Source organism: Mus pahari, chromosome 4, assembly GCF_900095145.1.
Source record: "Mus pahari chromosome 4, PAHARI_EIJ_v1.1, whole genome shotgun sequence".
Taxonomy (NCBI): domain Eukaryota; kingdom Metazoa; phylum Chordata; class Mammalia; order Rodentia; family Muridae; genus Mus; species Mus pahari.
This window is the reverse complement of record NC_034593.1, coordinates 27649386-27672905: the sequence shown is the minus strand read 5'-3', so window position 1 is coordinate 27672905 and position 23520 is coordinate 27649386. Positions and strand designations below refer to the sequence as shown.

At 40.4% G+C, this 23520-nt stretch overlaps 1 protein-coding gene across 17 annotated transcripts in view; it reads left to right on the top strand.

The window, feature by feature from the left end:
* Positions 1 to 23520, top strand: part of Pex5l (peroxisomal biogenesis factor 5 like) — a 203677-nt gene that overhangs the window by 120623 nt on the left and 59534 nt on the right. For 4 of the 17 annotated variants that reach the window (XM_029537445.1, XM_029537447.1, XM_029537448.1 and 1 more), the window contains 4 exons: positions 4035 to 4139; positions 13808 to 13919; positions 21859 to 22053; positions 23104 to 23230. In XM_029537445.1, coding sequence (XP_029393305.1) covers positions 4035 to 4139; positions 13808 to 13919; positions 21859 to 22053; positions 23104 to 23230 — 539 coding nt within the window. Of the gene's footprint in view, positions 1 to 1784; positions 1851 to 4034; positions 4140 to 13807; positions 13920 to 21858; positions 22054 to 23103; positions 23231 to 23520 lie in introns of all 17 variants that reach the window. The other 13 variants (XM_029537443.1, XM_029537444.1, XM_029537439.1 and 10 more) reach the window with 5 other exon arrangements.

Here is a 23520-nt window from a genome sequence, read left to right as displayed (position 1 = left end):
CACACACACACACACACACACACTAAATGCCATAAACATTTTAAATTACAAACTCCACAGCAGCCATAATAAAGTCTGTAACTAACAGATGGATTAAAATGGATTGAATATCTGTATATTATGCATGCTAAGTGTTTCAGGTACCCAAAATGGATGTCAAGGAAATCTTCATAAAGATGTCTGACTGGCACTCAGCATTAGAAAGAACCAAAGGGGTGCGCTTCTGAGTGAGACTGTGGATGGCTGATTCTCCTGGAATGGGAAAAGATTCCCATCATCCTAGCACTCTGGAGTCTGAAGTAGGAACACGGAGACAACTTAAAGGCAGCATGCATTACATATATAGTGATTGGTGGGCCTTATGCCTAAAATGACTGGTACCCCAAAGGTCATTTCAGTGGAGGGATAAAAAGCAGCCTTTAGACCTTAGAGATGATGGTGTGCTAGCAAGGGTGGACACAGGTGAGACCAGTGGCTCTGTGTCCCTCCTGTGCTTCAGATGCCAAAGAGCTGTGGCCAAGTCATTCTTCTTTGCAATCTTAACTTTCAGCTGTCCAAGTGAACTCTATCCCCTCAAACGAACTGTCATAAGATCCAATACCCAAAGCTTTGTCAGGTATCTAACAGAATGGTGAGCTCAGGAATCATCTCCAGGTGGCTCCCTCCCCTCCTCTGAGAGGCAGAGAATAGAGACGCATGACCTCACCTCAAGTCCTCTGTTGGCTCCCCAACCCTGGGATGGGCCCCATGACACCCAGCTTTGCTCTGTATCTTCCACTCCATAATCACCAAAAGAAAAGCCATGAATCAAAGCGGGGCTTTTTAAAATACTAAATGTTCACACCATTTGCCAGAACCCTGTGTCTTGGTGATGTATTCCCAAGTTCCTAATGGTAGTTAAAAAGATTGTTCTGAACTGTTTTAAAGGGCTATCGTTTTATTGTGGAAGAAAGTAACGGTAAAGAAAGGAAAGGCGTCATGGAGTTCTCCCAGCAAAGCACCAAGGACAGGGTTACCCTTTTGCATACGATTTTTTTTCTAGTTAAAAACATCTTAAGAAATCCAACAAGGTCATGAGCAAACATGACTTTCATGTGAGACCAGGAGAGACGTGTCTAAAATCAATAGACAAGACTGTCCTAATGAGATAAATTTAGTCACCTTCTCATCCACTTCCTCCATGTTCCTGTTCAGCATAAGGTAGGAGTAGATGACTTCATGTAGTGTGAAGTATATAACTTAATTCTTCCTTGAGTGTATTTCCACTTGTATTTTCATTTTGTCGTCTCTGTGTTGTTCGAAATAATAAGTCAACGTTAACTTTTTGGCACAGTCCTGTTTGTAAAATTGAACGATCAGGTGTATGGGTTCCTTTGAATGTGTTAAGCAACTGACCTTATAAAGAACCTCACGCCATGGCAGCTTCTCTGTGAGCACTGAAAGCTACTGATGGCAAAATTGAACAGAGTTGCTACATCGCATACCAGCCACGCTGGAAATTTTAGTAGCAGCATCCTATAAATGGGAAAGTCAGCAATTGCAGCATGAATGGAGGACATCAGATGACAGGGACAATAGGATGGGAGGGGTCTTTGATAGGTGAGTGGATACCCTGGGCACGGTAGGCTCTCAAATACCATTTCTGCAGCCACAAAGACGGTACTCGCAGACCTCCGCTCTGGGCACAGACTGTACCACGATGTTAACAACAAAGCACTCGGGGTGTTGGCTCTAAAGCCAACAGTTGCAAGAGGGAACTAACCCAGTATCATGACTCTTTCCAGGTAGTAGGTGTAACCTTGAAGAAAAAATGGCACTGTCTTCAAAAAAGTGACCTGACCCTGGCTTTGGTGGGTTTTTCTGCAAGAAATGCAAAGCCCCGCATGTTTTTATGACTCAACCTTCCAGCCGATCACTGCTTTGTTCTAGAGTTCAGCATGAAAGGACTAATTTTTTTTTTTTGGATTTTGTTTCTGTTTTAGTTTAAAAAAAAAAAGCATGTCTGTTGCTAATTCTAGCTATTATAGTTGCACATGTAAAACTTCTCTCTTTGTAGTTTATAGATTGGTAGCATTTCAAATAATGACTTATTTTTCAAAATTTACCTGAAATTTTTTGAGATGCTTATCAATTGATATCTTCCTTCTCATCGCAAGAAGACTCTAAGTTATTGCTTTTCGGTTATACCTTATAATACTAGATTTGCTCTTTTACGTACAGTAGGGATTTGACTATAAGCATGCCCCCTTGTTTATTGCTGTACTATTAGTACGTCTTAGAGCATGGAAAGACTTCGCAAATGGTTTTGCTCTTGAAAGGAGAAGTTGCAGAAATAAATGTTTTAAAACAGTTTTATATAAATGAGAATAGCTTATAAACATATAGTAAGTTAATAGCATGCACTGCTTACTCAAACTACTTTAATATCTGAAGGACATGTTAAATGGTGTAACAGTACCCCAATACATCTTTCTCCAGAATTCAGAATTGTGCTATTATTTATTTTAAGAAAGTCACATTGCTTCATTAAAGAGGAGACATGGAATTCTTCTCTACCCCAATTGGCTCTGCAAGGAAACATTTCCCTTTATTCTCTCCGAAGTCAGTGAGTCTAAGGATCGAGGCCACATAGTCTTTTGAGAACACATATGAAAATTATTACTAATACATCTGAGAAATAAAACTTCTAAGACTTGCTATTCTGTCTTTAAAAGGAACACATGATCATTTAATAATACAGTCCTTAAGCCAAAACAAAGCTACAGAACTATAAACAGATTCACACATCTTAAAGACTATTAACGATACAAAAAGGTTTCCTTTAATTCCATAAATATAAGGTACAACTGGCTCCATTTTAGGAATTAGAACCTGCATAAATGGATGGTTCACCCCTAAATGGGACTTGCTTTCTACATGTCCTAGGAACACCTAAAATACTAACTTAAGTCCCTTTGTGTTGCATCAGGTGAGGCTCCCGAGTTTAATGAGTTCTAGGGTTAATCCCTCCCCAGGCAACACCACGACAACACACGCACGCGCACGCACACGCACACAGTACCCATCCATGTCTCTCTCCACTTGTGAGACAGCTATATCTTAAGTAGATTGACAACACAAATGTGCTATGTGTTCTTAGTGTATAAAGATGGTTTTCTCCAAGGAGGTTCTGCCGAGAGACCAGAGAAAAATCCAAGTTTTTCCTTTGAAAATACTGAGATTATTGACTGGGAAAGCGATGCTTTGTTTTGTTCCCTGATGCCTGCCCCATATTTAGTCTCATAGACTTGAGACACTCTGGTCAACTCAAAATACAGAAGGCTGATATACCTGGTGACTCACAGTTCTCCTTATCGGAAATAACCTGACACCAGAGACAGCCCCAACAGGAATGTTCAACTTGCCTGTTTATAAAATTCTCCAATTAGAAGACATTTCTAAAATTGTATTGATGTTTCTTAGTCTCAAAGACCTTAAAACTAGGGGGAAAGTACTCCTTCCCTCGGGTTATCTCACAGAACCCTCTGCTGTGAAGCCACTGTAGAATACTTACAAGATGACATTTATATACACCTTATGCCAAATTCACTGAAACATGAGACTTCAAAGACCACCCAGCAAAAAAAAAAAAAAAAAAAAAATCTCAACAATTCAGAGCCTGGCTCTAATCTCTGCCCTAAACCAAAATATCTAGGGACTGTCCAGTCAAAATTTACAACAGGAAGTCATAGCATGCTAAAACTGATACTATAAAAAATATATTCCTATCATGTTAATTGCCTTAAATATCTTATACATATAAAAATACTATGTTAAACAGGTCCGCTGTAGAGGGTGAAAAAGTAGCTAACTACAAGTTCACAAATAATCTTTCAGATTTTGTGTGTTTTCTCCTCAGCCAAAAGCCTCAAGATTCCCTGGCAGCAGCCCACCTCTTCACTCATGTCGGATTGCTCTTTAAACATTAGCCTATCTTGTCATAAATAACTTCAAGACGCCTCCTGACACATTCGTTGTTGGTTTCACTGTTGTAGGGGAAAGGCTCTAGGGCTGCAGATAAGGCTGTTGCCATGGTGATGAAGGAGATACCGAGGGAGGAGTCTGCAGAAGAAAAGCCCCTCCTTACTGTGACATCACAGGTGGGCAGACCCATAGGGTTCCTGTAGGAAGCTGACATATGTTAATGTATCAAAAAAAATGTGATCATCAGCTAAAAGAAAGAAAAACAGTAACTCACGCCGATCTTTTTAAGGCAGTTACAATGAAGAAACTGTGCAAGTATAAATGAAAGCCAAAATTGAAAAAAAAAAAAACAACCTAGTTCTTGATCATGAATATTAATTTTCATTAACTCAACATTAGTTTTAAAAATTAAGACAATATCTGTACAAGTATAACACTCTACTTCTTTAAAAGGAGTCTTGTTAACTTTGAGAAATACCAATAACAAGCAAAAAAAAAAATTGAATTCCTGAATAAATCCAGTCATATTATATACATATGTCAGTTTACCAGTAGATGATCTAAATTTTCTTAAATGTTAAATATATTTCTGTTGTGACTTTGCATACTACACATTTGTCTATACTTATTTATGTTGATAACTGAGTTACAGGGATGAGCCGGAAGTCCCCAAATCTCCATGCGGAAAATGGCTCTCTGCTCCTCCCCACACTTGGTGGCCTTGTTGAGGAAACACCATCTCTGTTTTGAGCATAAAAGGGCCATTTTCAGCCTTTATTGTAACACACATAGAAGTCTATTTGTCTTTGAAGGCATGCTGAAACCGATCCTGCACATGCCCAGGGACGCCCGAAACACCCTGTAAACGTCTCCATAAATATCTATAGCACGACTCATTGCCACCCTGTGCAATTCTCAGTTTTAAATTCTGAGATGAAAAATATTTTTCTTGCATTTATCTTATAATTTAGATTAGGTTGTTATGTTAAACATTTCATTTCTTCCATAACGCATTCGTAAATGCAGTGATTCTATTCCGATTAAGCACATGCCTAGAATTAGAGAAATGGCCATTTACAGCCCTCATGAAGCGTATTTCTGTCAGATGCTAAATTATGGTGGCTTATTTTCAGAATATCAGCAGATCTGGTCCCCAGCTGCTGCCAACATGTGTGGTTTTATTTTATTCTAAGTGCCACGTTGTAAGTAATGAAAATTATGTAACACCAAAATTGAATAAATTTTTAAGTTATTAAAGATTTCTAGGATTGGGGAATAAATGTTATGTTGTGAGGGTGGGTTTGTTGTTGTCCATAAAGAGAAGATGCCTCTTCTTCCGGATAATCAATCCTTTACTGAGTTGACACAAGGAAGTATAAACCATTTTACAATGATCACCTGCCCATCAGAGTCAGGCCTTTGTGAATAACATATGGAAAATATCCAGCCCACAATGCCTCTGCGAATGATTGGCAGGTGAGCCCTTGGCATTCCTGGCAGGTGATGAGCCACACAGCTATGCCAATGTTGGCTCTTGTGCACCTTGGGATACCACAATTAAGACAGGCTCCAGTTGTCCCTGAGGCCTTATATTTTGCTGTTATATCCCAGTAATCATTTCCACACATATTATAGTCCAAGCTTGAATTTTAAGACTTCATACACAATGATTTTTAATTTTTTTTTTAAGTTAGAGAAGAAATCATGAATATCATCACCCTCTCCCATTCAAAACATTTGTGTGTGCCCGGTTCCTTTGAAATCTCTGTCTAGTGTCGTGTTGATTGTCTCTGAGACACTGATGACGACTTTACTGCATGAAAATTGTGAGATGGTTTCCTTGACGCTTCCTATTCTCATTGCACACTGGCCAGCTTATGAATCAGCAGGCAGACTTCTGATTCATAAAACGTGATGCACTTGATGTAATGATAATTCTGTGGAACTCAGTGGCAGCTGTGATAGAATCATGTCTCAACCCAATGTAGTTTTCTTAGCTGATAATGTCTTTTACATGACACACAAGTGGCTTGTCCCCTGGTGTGCACCAGTGGCATGCACAAGCCATACAGAAGCAGAATGAGCTGAAAAAAGTGAGTACTTCCCATGGCAACCACAGCATCCAGTCCGTCTGTCATGTCACATTTGTTAACCTGTGTGAATGTTCCAGTGTCTTGACATGTTTGTCCCAGTGTCTCTTGTAAAGTCCCCGATGGCATGACACTACATGTTGCAGAGTACAAGGACTCATCTTCATCTCTGGTTTCTCGACACCAGCTGTCATGTCGTAGATGCCAGATACGTCTGAAGCCAATTGTGATCCTCTTGGGGTAAACATAAAAGATAAATACAGAATACGCCACTGTATTGCATCACTTTGTTTAGTAACGTTTACTCAGCACCACAGTATATCAGCATTTTAAGGTTGTGATTATAATAATTTGTGCTAGAACTTTTAGATGGATATAGCTACCCATTCTCCAATAAAAGCACCTTCAGTAGATGGAACAAAGCTGGAGAGTTAGCCAGATGACTGCATTCAAAGCCTAGACCCTGGAAAGTGTTATTACTAATTCTATAGAAACAGACAAGTTCAAGTTCATGCTGTCCTAAAGTAATGCTAACTCAAATAGTTTGTAAAAGACATGCATTGGTGAAAGGTCTGAAGGAAAAATACATACATTGCCAAATCTTTAAGGAAAAGCTTCTAGTCCTAATGCATAAGTCCTGTGCTGTCCAACACTGTGGCCGCTAACCACTGAGCACTTCTGGCTTCTGGCATTTGAGACATGCAGTAAAATTTTTAAGAAGCAAAAATGTTATTGAAGGGCTAACTTGAAAATGTGAAAACTATCACATTAATAATTTTTATTGATCATATGTTGAAATATTTTGGATATGCTAAATTAAATAAAGTGTTATTGAAATAATTTTTACTTGTTAATGAGCACTGAAGATTATTATAGTGTAAAGTTCTTATTGTTTATATTAAACAGCACTGCTCTAAACTGTAATACTATAACCAAACCAATTTTATGTACCCATGTACACAAAGATTATCCCATTGAAAATGAGGGTTCCTTTGTACAAGGCTAACACAGCCTTAGTGAATACATTCCTCTCAGAAGGAAACTTGAGAAAGTTTCATTTTGACACATTTGGTTTCCTGGGGTTTTTTTTTTTTTTTTTTGGTTTTTGGTTGTTTTGTTTTGTTTTGTTTTAAATCAAGGTATTCTCAGCTCCTTTTTCCTACAGAGCATGGTGTCTTAGAACCGAGTTTCACATCTCTTCTGCCTAAAGGGCATTTTTCTTCCTCCTCTGCCTGTGTGTTCTATCTGTTCTCGCTTCCTACACTCAGTAGGAATTTAATTTCCCTGTGTATGATAAAGGGAGAAAGAGCAATGCCCTTGACTGGGAAAACATTCTCAAGGTCACTAAACATAGCCTCATTTGGGTTTCTATCATCAACTTAAAATGATTACCTTCATTATATGTACTTACCTTCCTTAGAAATAAGACTGTCCAAGTGTGGAATGCTATTATCAGTTCCTTTCTCCACAAATGGATTAACTTTACACACCTAACTGTCCTTCCTGGAGAAAGCCTGATGGACTGATCTTTAGATTAAGTCAAGGATTTGGAGGATGTTTGACCATGATAAGAAGAACTAACATAGCAATGGATCTGGGACCTGGTTAGTGAGTACACAGGGACCTAATGCCCTCAGGTATCACAGTAGGCATGGCTCTAAGGGATGAATAATTTATGTCAATGTTACAAACATGAGATTATTAATCAGTTGTTTCCAATTTATAGCTGCCCTGGTTTCATTTCTGTTGTTGTGACAAATATCCTCATGAAAAGCAACCTGAGAGAGAAAAGGAGATTATCTGGCTTTCAATTCCAGATTGCAATCAATTACTGTAGGGAAGTCATGGCAGAAAGCTACAGCACACATCCACAGTTAAGAAGAAAAAGAAAATATATGCATTCTTGATTGCTCACTCTTAACTGGCTTTCTCCTATTACTATTTAGTATCCCTTTCTTAGGGAATGGCACCACCCACAGTGGGTTGTGTGTTTGTTATCCTTAGTTAACAATCAAGACAATCCCACACTGACATGCCTACAAGCCAACCTGATCTAAATAATTTCTTATTAAGACCCTCTTCCCAGGTATTTCTAGGTGTTTTGGAGTTGACAATTAAAACTGGACAGCACATTAACTTTATTGTTTTAACTTTAAAATTTTTTCTTTAAGTGTTGAAATGCTTAATTAACAGAGCACAATATTCACCTTAAAAGAAACCAGCAGTGTTTCCATGAATTAATGAATTGTATACTGTTTGATTATCTGACATGCATTTTGCTTTGTTGTCAATGTTTAGTAATATCTTAACCCAAACATTTCACTCTATTTATTTTAATAAAACATCTAAATAAAAGATTTATTCAAAGATAATAAAGTTAAATTTTAGTCACAAAGTAAGCAGCAGAATTTATTTAAAAGTAAAATATTTTCCAACATGGCCATGAATTTGAAAGAGGGTTTTGAAGGAAGAGTTGAGAGAGGGAAATGATGAAATTATATTATAACCCCCCCAAAATAAATGAAATACTTCTAAGTAAAATATTGCCTTATAATTTAGCTCAAATAGATCACATAATAAAATATAATTTTTAAACACCAAAACTAGAGGAGGTAAAAAAAAATGCAAGGAAAATAATTTTAAAAAAAAAAAAATAAAGTTTTAAGATAGTAATCCATCAGAGCTTGGTAGAGTTTCCTGCATCTTTGTGGCAACATCTATTGGCCATGTCAACTGACCAATCTTAATAGATCACAATTCAGTTGAAATTATCTAACTGAATATTTTATTACCGATAAAGTATAACAGCTCAATTGTCCTTTGAATCCTGATTTACAAGGAAGCCCTTCATAAATATCTCCACCTACCCTCTTCTTCCATAGTAGCCCCAGTTTCTATGTCTGCTGACATATTTTCCTTCAAATTCTCCAGATTCAGGTTTCTGATTTAGAATCAGATGTGAAGATAAAGTCTTGAGGTGGCTTTGCCCTCCTGTTCACCAAGAAAAAAGATAAGAAAAGAAAAACAAAAACAGCTCTCTTAGTAGGTAACATGCTCCACATTTGCTGGAGGATGCTATTGTGAATGTGGGCTCAGATGAGCAAGGTCAAGGGACCAAAAATAGATACCAAAAAATAAATAAATAAATAAACTGTGGTGATGGTGCTGGACCAGCATAGGCCTGAGTGTCCACTGCTTCAGATGTTAATTCTTGGCATTCTTTACCTCTTGGTAGAAAAACTGTCAGTCTTGGTAGCATTACAAAATGTTTTTTACATACCACCATATTCCCCTTTTAGAAGACACAGCTCTAGAAGGAAATGGATCTGAATATCTAAGTTAAGGTTTTCTAAGAAGTTCTTGAAGCATTTGGAAAGACTACTGATCTCTTCATGGGTCACTCAAATTCAGTGTGAAGTCCAGGATGCCTACGTGACCATCCTGTTGTACAGTAAGCCAGTTAGCTTCATTAAGATGGGTCCACATTTATTAAACCACTACTATACCACGCACAAAAGCTTTTGATAAAGTCTCTAATCTCGTGGCAGTTGCAGTCCAATGAGAAGGAATACATTAAAACTAAGATGGTGGTACCACATAAGCAAAGACGTGGAAATGATTCAAAAAAGGTACTCACTGCCCTGCACTGAAGAAGGTTGAGGTGTACCCATTGTAGGGACTCCTGCAAAAGAAGTAAGCATCCATTACTATCATGGGGCCTATTTGCATGTGTGCTTGGAATTGAAACTAGAGCCTTGCACTTGCTAAGCACATGTTCTGTTACTGAGCTACATCCCCTGTGATCTCTGAACTGATGCAAACACTGAAAAGAGGCCATAGATCAATGAAAATGGAAACATAAAGATGTGAACAGAACAAGACAAAATTCTCACTCCTAAGGAAGTGACCCTTCTAAGCTCACCTGTGCTAATCTGGTTAATCTAATAATCGGATTATCAAAATTACAAAGACGACTCAGTTATTCGCAAAGAATTAGAAACCTTTGTGTCACATTGTAATAGCTCCAATGTGCTTTGTACCCTAAGTTTCAAATGAGGGAAAATGATGAAGTGTTTTCAAACGAAATGGAGTAAACCTAAAAGTCAATAAACCTTCTCCTGCTGATGAGTAAGGGAAGAATCCATAGCATACAATTTGAAAGTAAAGATTACAGGGGTCATTTTTAGATCCCGTTCAATTTGAGCATTTCCTTTATGACCTAAAAGACTTATTTATTCTTAAGTCACAAGAAAAACCATCTTCTTGTGTAAGAATGAGAAGAAGGAATGGGGAAAGCTGACCTGGTCTAAACACTTAAAAATGGCACTTCTGAGACTAAAACAATGCTAAGTCCATAAACTGCAGATACAATTCACTTGTGAGATACATATGTATGTGTCTTACGTTCTTGCTGAGCCATTGTCTCATCTGTCAGCCATTTCTTGGACAACTTTTTCATGAAAATTCCCCCACTGGAAGCTGTGGAGGATATAAACACGTATAAGCGGCAGTTGCGTCTATGCTCAGACTCTGTAAGGGAATCTTATTTTGTCTTCATGATGTCTCTTACCTCATCTTCTACATCTTCATCAAAGGCCAAACTCTTTCTGACCATTTTAATGGCTGTTCCATGCTCTCTGTCATCTGACCTTTCATCATCTTCACCTGGAAGCCCAGCACCACCCCACTTCAACCAGAGCACCGCCACACTGATCCAGCCTGGGAAACGCTAACTCTAAAAGCCATTCCTTGTGCCTTCTTGTTTTGTGTCGGTGGAGCAAAACCTCAAGAGTGACATAATGATATGAGGTGACTGTCACAGTGTTTCCATCAATCCTGGAGTCAGCAGTGGTCACTGGACACTGGACATTGAAGAGGCACCGGCTTGCAGATGCAGGGTCTAGAAGACTGGAAAGCCATGACTCTGCGCTGGGCTTCCGGGAATCCTTCTGAGCCAGCATTTCCTGGTTCCCTTTCTTCCTGTATTGAGTGAACCCAGGTGGCCATTGGTTCTTCCTCTGGTAAACCCACCTGAAATTTGAATAAGCAACTCAGCAGCAGCAACAAAATTCTATTGCCCTTGACAAGCATGCTCGCCTCAAGGGTGCTCTTATTCATTAGTGTCTTTCCCTGGTCTTTCCATTTACATGTCCATATAAACAATGGTTTTTCTGGGATTCACCAAATAAATAGGATGATTTTTCAGCATTAAGAAATTATCTACAGAAGTTGAAGATCCCAATATCCTAAACTGTAGTAATTCAGGCTTGTTCTGCATGCCATGAGCACAGAATCAGGATTCAGGCATAAACTTAGTGTTCATCGCTGTTTTGGAAAGGGGAGTACCAGAAAAGAGTTCATGAAATATAACTTGTATTTATCTATATTAAAAGTGGTGCAGCTTGAGAATTCCTAATCTGAAAATCTAAAGTCTGAAAATTCTCTAAGATCTACAACTAATCATGCTTCAATATGAAGCCACAAGTAGAATCCTCTGACTTAAAACAGCAAGTGTCAGCCACAACATAGGCAGACACACAACACCTACCACATGAACTTACCTCCAGGCATGTGTGCAAGGCATGTATGACACAAAAGTGAACTTGGTTGTTTAGATAAAGGTCCCATTCCTAAGTCAGCCCCTTATGTATCCTTGACATTTCGAAACCAAACAGCATCTAAATTCTTCCGTGAACTAAAATGCTACAGTGAAGAAATACTCGTCATGGTTTTTTTTTTTTTTAATCTACACAAAGAGCATTTAGTTACATATAGCTATCTGTTCATGAAATTAAACTTTCCTTAGAAAAGTTGTGATTGTCAAAGAATCAGGATATTCACTCATTTAAAGTGACTGTTGTGTTGCATCTTACACACGTCAGCTGAAGGTCAGGGAGAAGTAGGGCCGTAGCTGGTAATCAGGGCATGCTGTTTAGTGATGCAGCCCTGTTAGAGTACCACTGCAGAGTACCATGCAGTGCTATATGTTCAATGGTGACCTTCAGCCTCCGTAAATCTTGACTCTGTGGCATCCACGGGAACGATTCATTTCGTTAAATACTGAGTGGGAGAACAAATGGCATCAGTACACCCAGCAAGATGTCTGGGTCCTAGAAACTGTCCCCTACATAACATTTGTACCCAGACTGCTGTATGAGAAGCTGACCCAAACACAGAATCACTGGGTGTTAGCAAGCTTGTCATTTTCTGGTTTATTATATGCCTCGCCAATGATTCCAAGTACAGTCCATCATCAAATGGACTTTTATGCCAGAAACTATTCCAGCTAATTCCTAAACTTGAGTTGTCCAAGGAATTTTTTAAAATTCAAATGCCTTACCCAGAAACTACAATAAGCTCACAGACCCTCAACACTTAAAACTATTTCACAATAATAAGCAAGGGTGATAGCCAAAGGGACCACAATTTTGTTCATAGGCTAAAGTAATATCCTCTAAAATAAACAAATTAAAATGGTTAAAACCCACAGCCACCTTAGAAAATGTGATTTCCAGTGAAATGTGTCTTTGTATGTAGTAACATTAAAACTAACAATAACTGAAGAATAGGTAGCACCATTAACTGAAACACTGAAAGGGGGTATTTTCTGTGTTATCCCTCAATAATAGCCACAAATATACATGAGAATCACATGTTTAATTCTCTATAGAAAGCTCTAGTGGAGGTATGAGGTTTGATGCATTGAAGTAACCATGGTGTGCCTGGATGTCCTATCTGATGACTGTGACCTACTTTATTGACTCTGAGCCAGAGGAACAATAGCATGATACTGCGGGGTGTTCTAAAATATTTGGAACCTCGGCAGGTTAGTTATTAAGATTCTAGATGCTTTGAGGCACGTCTTTTCTTGACAAGTAGAGTCAAACCTCTATGCTGTCTCCCAGAAAACCGAGACTCCCAAGTTCTTTTCTCTCTTAGCCATGGAAAACATGGGCTCAAAAGGAAGCACAAGAACTAACATAAAAGCTGCTTACTTCCAGCAGTCAGAGACCCACGGAAGCAAGCTCTCAGAATTTCAAGTCTAACCGAAAGGTTATTAAGTCATAGAATGAACTAGTGGCAACACAGGATTACACGTACAGGACTCTTATTCCAACAGACTAAAGGTTTTCACAAACACCTACTAGATGCCTAGACAGGCAATATAATATTTTCTTCCCTCAAATAAATGTTTTTATGTCCTACAAAACCATTCTAAGGAAATAAGGGGATTTGTTCTAGGCACCTTGAGCTATTAAGTAGGGGAAGAAAATCAATCATGTTCATCCAAACAACCGCATAGGTCCATGTGTGTGTACATCTCACCCATAGACATCAAGTAGCTAGTCCTCATGAGAACCCATCACCATGGAATCTGAAGCCACTGTTCCAACTCTTTCTAGAACTTTCAGTTCAAATATAGAGTGGCGTTAACCCATGGCAACTATGGTAGAACAGGTGTCTTTTCTCTCTGTGTTGAAATTAGATGGTTGTAAAGCCACTCCCGGAGGGAAAGGAACAGGCTTAAGCTTTAACACTGAAGTTGGCTGCATCAAAACTATGTTAACAGTGCTGAAGGCTCATTCCTTCCCCATGGTAGTGTTTTGTTTTCTCTATTGCCCCACCCCATTATTTGTTTGTGTTTATTTCAGTAGGCTTGCTTGTCCCCTTGTGTTGCAAGGCTGCGTTTTCATTTACATGCTTTCACAGTTCAACAGAGAAGCCCTTTGACACCCGTGTCCATTTGTTCTCAGCTGGTGAATGAGCAACAAGAAAGCAGACCCCTCCTGAGCCCTTCCATTGATGACTTCCTCTGCGAAACCAAATCTGAGGCCATTGCAAAGCCAGTGACATCCAACACAGCCGGTAATTCATTTCTAACTATGCTCAAGTGGAGTGCATTTACCTACACATGCAAATACTTTTCTTCCAGGAATCTTGCTAAAGCAATGGAAGGGTTGTTATATTTATTGATTTGTAGGTGTGGACATTTGCATATTGAAATATACCTGGAGGTCGGGGGACAGCTCATGAGAAATGGTTCCTTTACACAAAATGGGTCCCAGGGATTGAACTCAGGTTGTAAAGATTGGCAGCAAATCACAGTCAGCTATTGGATGGAACACAGGGCCCCCAATGGAGGAGTTAGAGAAAGTACCCAAGGAGCTGAAGGGGTCTGCAACACTATAGGTGGAACAACAATAGGAACTAACCAGTACCCCCAGAGCTCATGTCTCTAGCTGCATATGTAGCAGAAGATGGCCTAGTCAGCCATCATTGGGAAGAGAGGCCCCTTGGTCTTGCAAACTTTATATGCCCCAGTACAGGGGAATGCCAAGGCCAAGAAGTGGGAGGGGTGGGTAGGGGAGCAGGGCAGGGCGAGGGTATAGGGAACTTTCGGGATAGCATTTGAAATGTAAAGAAAATAGCTAATAAAAAAAAAAGGTTAAAAAAAAAGATAGGCAGCAAACACCTTTACCTGCTGAGCCATCTCACCAGCCTCTCCTCTAGGCATTTTAAGTGGGGGGTAATGTTTGTAACCAAGTGACTTTGGGACATAAATTCAGCATAAATTAATAAATGACTTTTGATATACTAAGAAACTACACAGTTTTGCAGGCCTTAAACCCGCTGTTGGTCTCAGTTAGGTTCTGGTACATACACTTCTGCATTTATCTCTCTGTATTTCAGAATCCACCATATTCTAAGGAGAGCTGCTATATCAGAACGAGATTTTGCAAATTCAGCTTGACGGTCCAATTATTTTTACAAATATTTTGTGAAACAAAAGTCCAACAAAATAACAATGTGATCGTTTTTTCTGAGTCAAGTTAAATGGTAATTAAAGTACCCTGCAGACTTGGAATAGCATAGAGCAATTTAAATGTGTTCTTAGATCTCTCATGAAAATTATCTGAACATTCTGATTCGCACATACACTTCCTGGAGTGGAAACACTCTCAACAGAATACCCTCATCTGCTCAGTGCTTGGCACATGTAGAAATGAGCATTCATCAATGTAAGGAACGAGTGCTGCCGGCCACTGGCCAGATCTACAGTTCTCCAACTCGCCTCCTTTCCGTATCTACCTCACTTGGCCAACATTCATGTTCAAAGATGTGCTCTTCAAAGAATAAGAGAGGGGTGGTGTTTAAGGGTAGAAAACCAGTGATTATAGTGAACGGGTGGTGCCAATCAATACGATCTCTGCCTTTCTTCTTAAAGTAGTCCCACATCTCCACGGTGGACTCCACTGGCAGGCAACTTACTTTTTCACTACCTAGAACCAAGTGAAGAAAATCAGACATTTTTCTTTCAGATGTTTTTTTCAGACTGCTAAAACTTACTACAGAAAGAGAGAGCACATGGCAGATGGTGGTGGCAGAGGTAGATGCTCTGAAGGTCTGGGAGATGAAAACTCATGTGTGCTCATCCCAGCTCTGCATCTGGGGTCAGCTTCTGCCTTCCCCCATCTCTCTGGTAACGGTAGCTGAGCCTCAGTTTCCTTGTCTAATAACAGTATGATCCTTACCTTGGAAACTACTTGAGAAGATGAATGAATCCATCCGGGGATGTGTTGACAGTGGCAAAGTCTAGCCAGGGAGGTCATCCTGATGGAAAGCCGGGGACAGCTTCTTGACACCTCTCTCTTTATTGCTTAATGTGATTGCTTTCTAAATCCAGCTGTCACTTGGGGTGCTTGGGAACACTGAACGGTGCTTGCTGCGTTCGAAGCAGGACATTGAGAGAATTCAGACTCTCAGATCTCTGAAGCTGGGGCTCAGCCCTGTGAAACTGCAGGGCTACCTCCGAAAATCTCAGAGCCTGTGTCGCTCAACTGCAGGCAATCCCACAACATCAGGGGACTAAGGAAGCTCATCTTCACCTTCAAGTCCTACTGGTGAAGAAACTAAGCCATTTCAGAGCAGTCCGCCATGAGGGCTGAGAAACACTGGCTGCAAAAACAGAAGAGCCTGAGTTCAATCCCAGAAGTCCTGTTACAAAACGAAAGCGTGGACATGGAAGCTTGTAATCCCAGCTCTGGGGAATGGGAACAGAAGGCAGGGGTGGGGAGGGGTTACGGGCTTGCCACAAATGAGACAACAGATGACAAAGTAGTGATCCTCTCAACATCAAATCAAGGTGTTGGCCAGATACATCTCTGCAGGTTCTTGGGCAGATGTTGTCCCAGGACACTCTAGTTCTTTCAATTGGTCCTTTGGTTGTAACAAGGGTATGACTACACTTTTCACATGGTATTTTGTCTCTGTGCAGATGATATTGTATCTGTCTGCACACCTACCTGTATCCAAATTTCCCCTTTGATTGAGGATGTCTGTTATCCTGGAACAGCATCCTAGCCTTCTCCAGGACAGCTTCATCTTTAGTCACATTTCCAATAAGGTCACCTTCTGAAGAATGGGGGCTTCTACCTAGGAACAACGGGGTGGAACCCCATTCAGTCCATAACATAATGTTCTGAATCTTTTCTTCCCTACAGTCATTTCCAATCATACTGTGTTGGCCACATTGTTTTACAAGCTTAGAACTATATCTTAAGGCAAAAATCACTATATTTATTAATCCCTAACGTGTGTAGTTCTTATAAAAATCAATGCAAAGTAAACAATGTAAGAAATATTTTTTCCAACACGACAAATTTTTTCTAACAAATTTTAAAAGAATATATTTTTATTGCTTAATAAGAGAAAATAATTGCTGGGCGTGGTGGCGCACGCCTTTAATCCCGGTACTCGGAAGGCAAAGGCAGGCGGATTTCTGAGTTTGAGGCCAGCCTGGTCTACAAAGTGAGTTCCAGGACAGTCAGGGCTACACAGAGAAACCCTGTCTTGAACCCCNCCCCCCCCCCAAAAAAGAGAAAATAATTATGTATCCATGATTGATTTTTTTTTTGTTGCATTGCAAATTGAACCCAGGATCTCATACATACTAAGTATTCACAGCCATTTTCTTTCCAATACTTGAAACACATTCTCACTAAATTGTCCAGGCTGGCCTTGAACTCATTCTGTATCCTAGAAAAATTGTGATTCTCCTATTTCCCAAGTAGCTGAAATTATAGACTGCTGCACAAGACCAAGCAAAACCCTTAATTTTAAAAAAGCAGGTACATCAATATTACATGCAGACTGATATTAATAAATGTCCTGCAAGTCACTGAACAACAGATATTTTAAATGATTATATTTCCATACATGTAGTGTGACAAAATTTGCAAATCTTGTTGTATAATTTAACAACTTTGACATGTTAAAGCACAGGGCAGACTCTTTGTCAAAACTCAAGAAGAAAAGGAGGTCCTTGCTATGATTTTTGAAGCCACATAATCGCAAGACATTGAGTCATTAAACCAACAGTTACTTTGGAAGGAAGATTTTTCATAGTTTATAATTTTTTATCTTTCTCTTTCACTTGGAGTTAATATACCTATGTTTGGAACTTCCATACATAAGCTACATAATAAAATATTTAGCTATAATATTGCCATAAGGTTTACAGGATACATTTTTATGAAACTCACCTGGCCATGAAGCTAATGACATGTCTCAGAAAAAGCTTAGAAATCTGGGAAACAGAAGATGGAAAAAATGGCTCAGTTGTTAAAGCTGCCAGGCAAACTAGTGTGAAAGCCGAGTCCAGATCCCTCAGGCATTGGCCTGCAATCCAGATGAAACAGGATCTCCAGAATAGGCTAGAAGGACCCAGTGTGCTGGCAATCTCTGGGTCTCAGAGGCCCTTCCTCACTTAATAAGGAAGATGAGCAATTAGAGGTTGTTCCTGGTATTAACCTAGGATATCCACATACACCCACATGCAGAGTAGGCATATACAACGCACACACACATGCAGAGCATACATAGACAACATTTACACACATGCAGTGTATGCATTTACAACATATACAGGTACAAATGGAAATAGAACAGGAAAAACCTGAAGAGTAAAATCACTGTCATATTACAATAAAGAAGAAAAGGTTGACTTAATCCTTTAAATAGAGTTTATCTATTTGGTAGATATATTTGAAAGTTTCTATGGTTACATGTCTAAGTCATGCTTCATCATACAGTGTTAATAACAGTATGTCTTCCACCAACTTAACAAAATAAGAATTTTCAGTTTCTTTTGGCAGGGTCTCACTATGTGGCCCTGGTTGGCCCGTTACTCAGAGATCTGCCTCTTCCTGTGCCCTTAGTGCTAGCATTAAAGTCACATGCCACGATACTGACCTCAAACATCACTTTCGACTAGATGCTACTCTGTTCTGTTTTGAGTAGAACTTTCAGGAGGCTATATATACATTTGCCTATACATTTGCTGTGGCCTGGGAGAACCTTCTGGTTTCACAGGCTATCAATTTCAGCTGTCCTCGAGATGGTTAGAAATGACTGTTTTCACATGTATTGTCTGCCCTTGTCAGGAAATGTTAGCCAGTAGAATCTAGTTATCCAAAAACAACAGTTTCTGAAACTACCAACATGCCTCGAACCTTACACACTGCCAAATAACCAGGAGGTTAAGGGGCAAGGGGAGCTACCATATTAAGAGCTACCTCCAGGCTCAATTGAAGTCTCAATGGGTTTTAAATGGGATGTCTATGTTTGAGGTTCAGTGGGAACACCCATTGTGTTAGCTTCTTATTGCTGCCAAAACAGGGCAAACATAGCAGGTGAAATGGCGTGCCTCTGTATTTTAAATTTCTGGAAGTCAGAGGAGTCAGGGACCCAGCCCTTTCGGGTCAGAGACGTTCTTTGCCTTGTATGCTCCCACTTGAGGATGCCTGAAATTGTTGACTTACGCTTCATCAAAAACAGCTGGCATCTCAGATCCATCTTCACAGTCCCTTCTCAGACTCTGACCCTCCTGGATTGTCCCTATGAGCACACTTAGATGATGGGACCCACAACCTGTGAACTGTACATGGTGACTAGCAGGGACCTGGGTAGAAAAGGCCACAAATGTAAAGCCAACGTGCTTGGGAGGTGTTTCCTTGGTCCTGCCCTCACGTGTATATACACATGCACACTCTGACTCATGTGTGCATGTACATGCATACTCTGATTCATGTGTGCATGTACATGCATACTCTGACTCACGTGTGTATACATATGCATATTCTGACATGCTCTCTTGAAAGCAAATGATTGCTGTATTCCTACCTTGAACACAAAAGTTCTGCGACCCAAACCTTCATGTGTCTAAGAGTGTGTTTTCAACTGTATCAAGGCAGTCAGTGAAGCAGCAACCCTTCTGGGCTCAGACATGCCTGCTTTGAAGTGCTTGAGCAGCTGTAAGCCTTCTTCGTAAGCCTTGACTACAGCACACTTCACACAACAATACACTGTCTCCTTGAGAAGCCGAAGGCTGCCCCAACCATCTCCGCTTTCAAAGTTATCATCCTAAGGGCCTCTCAGCTCTAAGGCCTTTCAACCTCTAAGACACTGCTTCCATTAAATGGGCGGCAGTAAGTGGCGCCTTCGTGCATATCTGGCTCCAGCTTCACGTCTATACAGAAAACGAAGGCACAGAGAACAAACACAGAAAGGACCCATGATGCTTTCAGAGTGGACCATATGACTGGCTGGCTTGAATTTCCAGTTTACTTATTCAGAAGCAGACAGAGATTAAATTAAATCCCTGGCTACTATTTTATAACAAATGTTCTTTGAGTACCTAAGTTCATGATTCCTAGAAATCTTGCTTCTAAGAAAAGTTTAGGGGCAAGAGGCTAGTTTTTCTATGTTTGTACAACTGGTAAAAAAGGCTGTTCCTTCTATCATAAAGAAATCTCATTGGGCCTAGACTCCTTGCCACTCCAATAGAGTCTAAAAATTTCATTGTGCAGCCCTGTCTTGGCTGCCTGCTGTGCTTAAATGTGGCTTAGCACACCACTGACTCTGTTCTGGAAGCTTCTTGCCACCCACTTTGTTCCAACTCATAAGCACTTCTCTCTCCAAGCAGATCATTGTTGGAAACTGGCTCCCATTTTCTAAAGAAAACTCCACGATGGCGAGCTGACACCTTCAGACCATTTTGTGATAAGTTTACTTCATAGAATCCTCCGTGGAGACAAAAACCTTTGTCGCTTATTGCTTTATCCCAAGAACATTTGTTCTTTCTCACTGTGTGTAGATTTGATTGTGGCTTGAAACAGAACAGAAAAAGAAAGCTGGCAAAGACTAAATAAGAAAGAGGGAATTGGGGAATTGTTGTCATTTGGTCTCTCAAAAATGTGTGTGTGTGTGTGTGTGTGTGNGNGAGAGAGAGAGAGAGAGAGAGAGAGAGAGAGAGAGAGAGAGAGCATGCACATAAGTGCACACTTGTCCATGCACACACATTGCTAGGAATACACCAAGCTGGCCTTTGAGTGCTATGTAAACTGCCCCACCACTCCACTACCCTCTACCCTGCCTGAAATGGCATTTACAGAGTGAAGAGTTAGCGTAAGCCTGGTGCTTTGTGTCCATTGGATCATTTAATCTTCATCCCACACTTATAAAACTATTGATTCTCCATCTTCAGATTCAGCAACTGGAGCTCCCGCTGTCCAGGAAATCTAGCTCAAGGCACATTAGAAGTATGATGGTTAGGGACCCATTCCACTCACACACCAGAGACTCACCTGGGGATGGCTAGCTCATGTATCAACAGACTACGCATGACTAAGGAACCTAGCCTTGTGAGCTCAATGGAGCTCTGCCAAGCGGGCACCCAAGTGGAAAGCAGGTGGAATGGGGTTGAGCTGTCAATCACACCCAACCTCCACCCAGAGGACAAGCTGAAAATTCATGGGACTTTTAATTGGGGGAAGTGCTATAATGGTTGCTGTACACTGTGGGGGGGGTGGCCAACACAGGGGCTCCACTACCCACTCTTGCATTTCTGAAGCTAAGGGAAGATTCCTAAATAGCTACGGGACCAATGGCCCACTCAGCCTCTCCAACCCAAGGAGAGGAAGAGCTGTAGGGACTGTCTCCCCTCTTGGCTTTCTTGTCTCAGGGAGAGCTAGTCAAATATGAGTTGCTTGCACTGGGAAAAGAACAGGTCACAAAGCATACCTAATGAATTCTGACTTTGCTGGGTTTGCATGGGAACATACTCTTACCTCTGCCTTCTCTAAAGTATTTAGTACAATGAAACCAACCCACTAGGAAGTAAAGATGTAGCCATTTTATAGCTGGTTGTCTGGAATTACAAATGGCATATTAAAGGCCAGGGCGTCGGCACTCACTCCTGTTCATCAACTGGGTTATAAAACCCTTCTCCAGTGAGACTCAAACACACTGCTGACATAATCCATCAGATATCAACATAGGGGCTACATGAGCCCAACTGATGCACTTACTTTGGAAAAAGAATACTGGGGGCTGAAGAGGCACATCAGCCGGTGAAGTGGTTGGCTGGTGAGGACAAGGCTCTGGGGTCCATCCCCAGAAACCCTATTTAAAGAAAGAAAAGTAGAAGAAGAATAAACATAGTGGTATGATCCTAGCCCTGGGAAGGCAGGGATAGGCACATCTTTGGGGGTCAAAGGTCAACCAGACAAATCTACTTGTTCAGTTCCAGGACAGTGTGGACTTCATCTTGAAAAACAAAGTGAACAGTGACTAAACACAACACCTAAGTTTGTCCTCTGACATACACACAGGATGTACCCCCACCTACACCCTGAATCATACATACACACATACAAAAAAAAAAAAAAAAAAAAAAAACGAATGAATGCATAATAATAACTACAGGAAGTAAATGGCTTATCTTACCTTCTTCTGTCTCCCATAGTGTTGACCACTGGCTTGGATCTCCTTGACCTGAGTGAACCCGTCTCTCAAACCCAAACCAAAGCCAAGAAATCTGAGCCCTCATCAAAGAGTTCGTCCCTCAAGAAGAAAGCTGATGGCTCTGACCTCATCAGTGCAGATGCTGAGCAGAGAGCACAGGCTCTCCGAGGGCCAGAGACATCATCCTTAGATTTAGGTACGGCAAAGGTTTGCAGCAGCTATGGTTTAACCTTGTCTTGTCGGTGCTGATAGGACAGACAAGTTCACAGATGACTTTAAAACAGTGAACATGTAAGCAGGAAAGGTAAATCTCTTTCAGGAAGCTGGGAAGAGTAGAACATCTTTTGTGCTTAGATGAGTAGCCATGGGGGCTCGGCTTCATGAAAGAAGTATTGATTCATTCACTTATGTGCTCTCAATGCACTGAGCTTGCGGTGGGTACCAGGCAATTCTCAATTCTATCCTGGGAACTAAAATTAAAGGAAAGTGTATATCTTGCTTTCTAGGAACTCTCAGTTTAACACAAGTGAGAAAAAAGGGAGACAAATAAGAGCATCAGGGGACTTGGGGACATTCAGACAAAACATCCCTAAGATAATGTCCAAGATGATGATGACAGCTATCAATACTCTTCACTGTCAGTTTGCAATATCCAGGGACCTGCACCACTTACTTACATGTTTTACCTTGTCATTACAACTCCAAAATATGTGAAAACCCGGCTTTAGAATTTAACTTGTCCAAGACCTCACAGCTAGTAACAGAATGAGATGAAAATGTGGACCTGACCCTCATTAACTTCAGAGCTCAAACTTTTATCTGTATACTTCACATCCCCCTGAGAAAGGACAGTTTGTGTCTCAGTTCATGCAGCTAGACAAATCAAGCAAATGTGCCTGTGTGTGCTTCTGTGGTGTGTGTTCATATGCCTATGTATGCATTGCGTGCATGTGCATGGTTGTGTACATGCATCTATGTGTCAGGTAAATGCATATAGATACATAAAACTAGGTCTTGAAATTAATTTTACTTAATTGCTTCAACTGTTAAAGCAATCTTAATAAGTCTTGCTTTTATATAGTTGTGTGTGTTTCATTTTAGTCTTGTGTGCTCTTAAGAAGGTAAATCTTAGCCTTGGGTCTCACACACATGGACTGCGTATAGTTTGCCTGAAATCTCAGGCTTAATCAATCCCCTTTTTGTTTGTTTGGTCCTGGGCTTTTTGCTCCACTTTCTTCTTCCTTAGTAGACATTCAGACACAACTGGAAAAATGGGATGATGTCAAGTTTCACGGTGACCGAACAAGCAAGGGGCATCTCATGGCAGAGAGAAAATCATGCTCTTCTAGAGCTGGATCCAAAGAGCTTCTGTGGTAAGATGTCCTGACACCAGTGACGAGCACCTTACCCTGGCTGTGTGGGCATTCTTGTCATGTCCGAAAGTAACCAGTGAGCTCAGTTAATCCAGATACCTAAAGAATCTGGATTAAAATAGATGTCTAGATCAAAATAGGATAATAATCTATATGCTATCACTTCCACAAATCACTTTGACACTTTGTAAAAGAAGGAAAGGAAAGGAAAGGAAAGGAAAGGAAAGGAAAGGAAAGGAAAGGAAAGGAAAGGAAAGGAAAGGAAAGGAAAGGAAAGGAAAGGAAAGGAA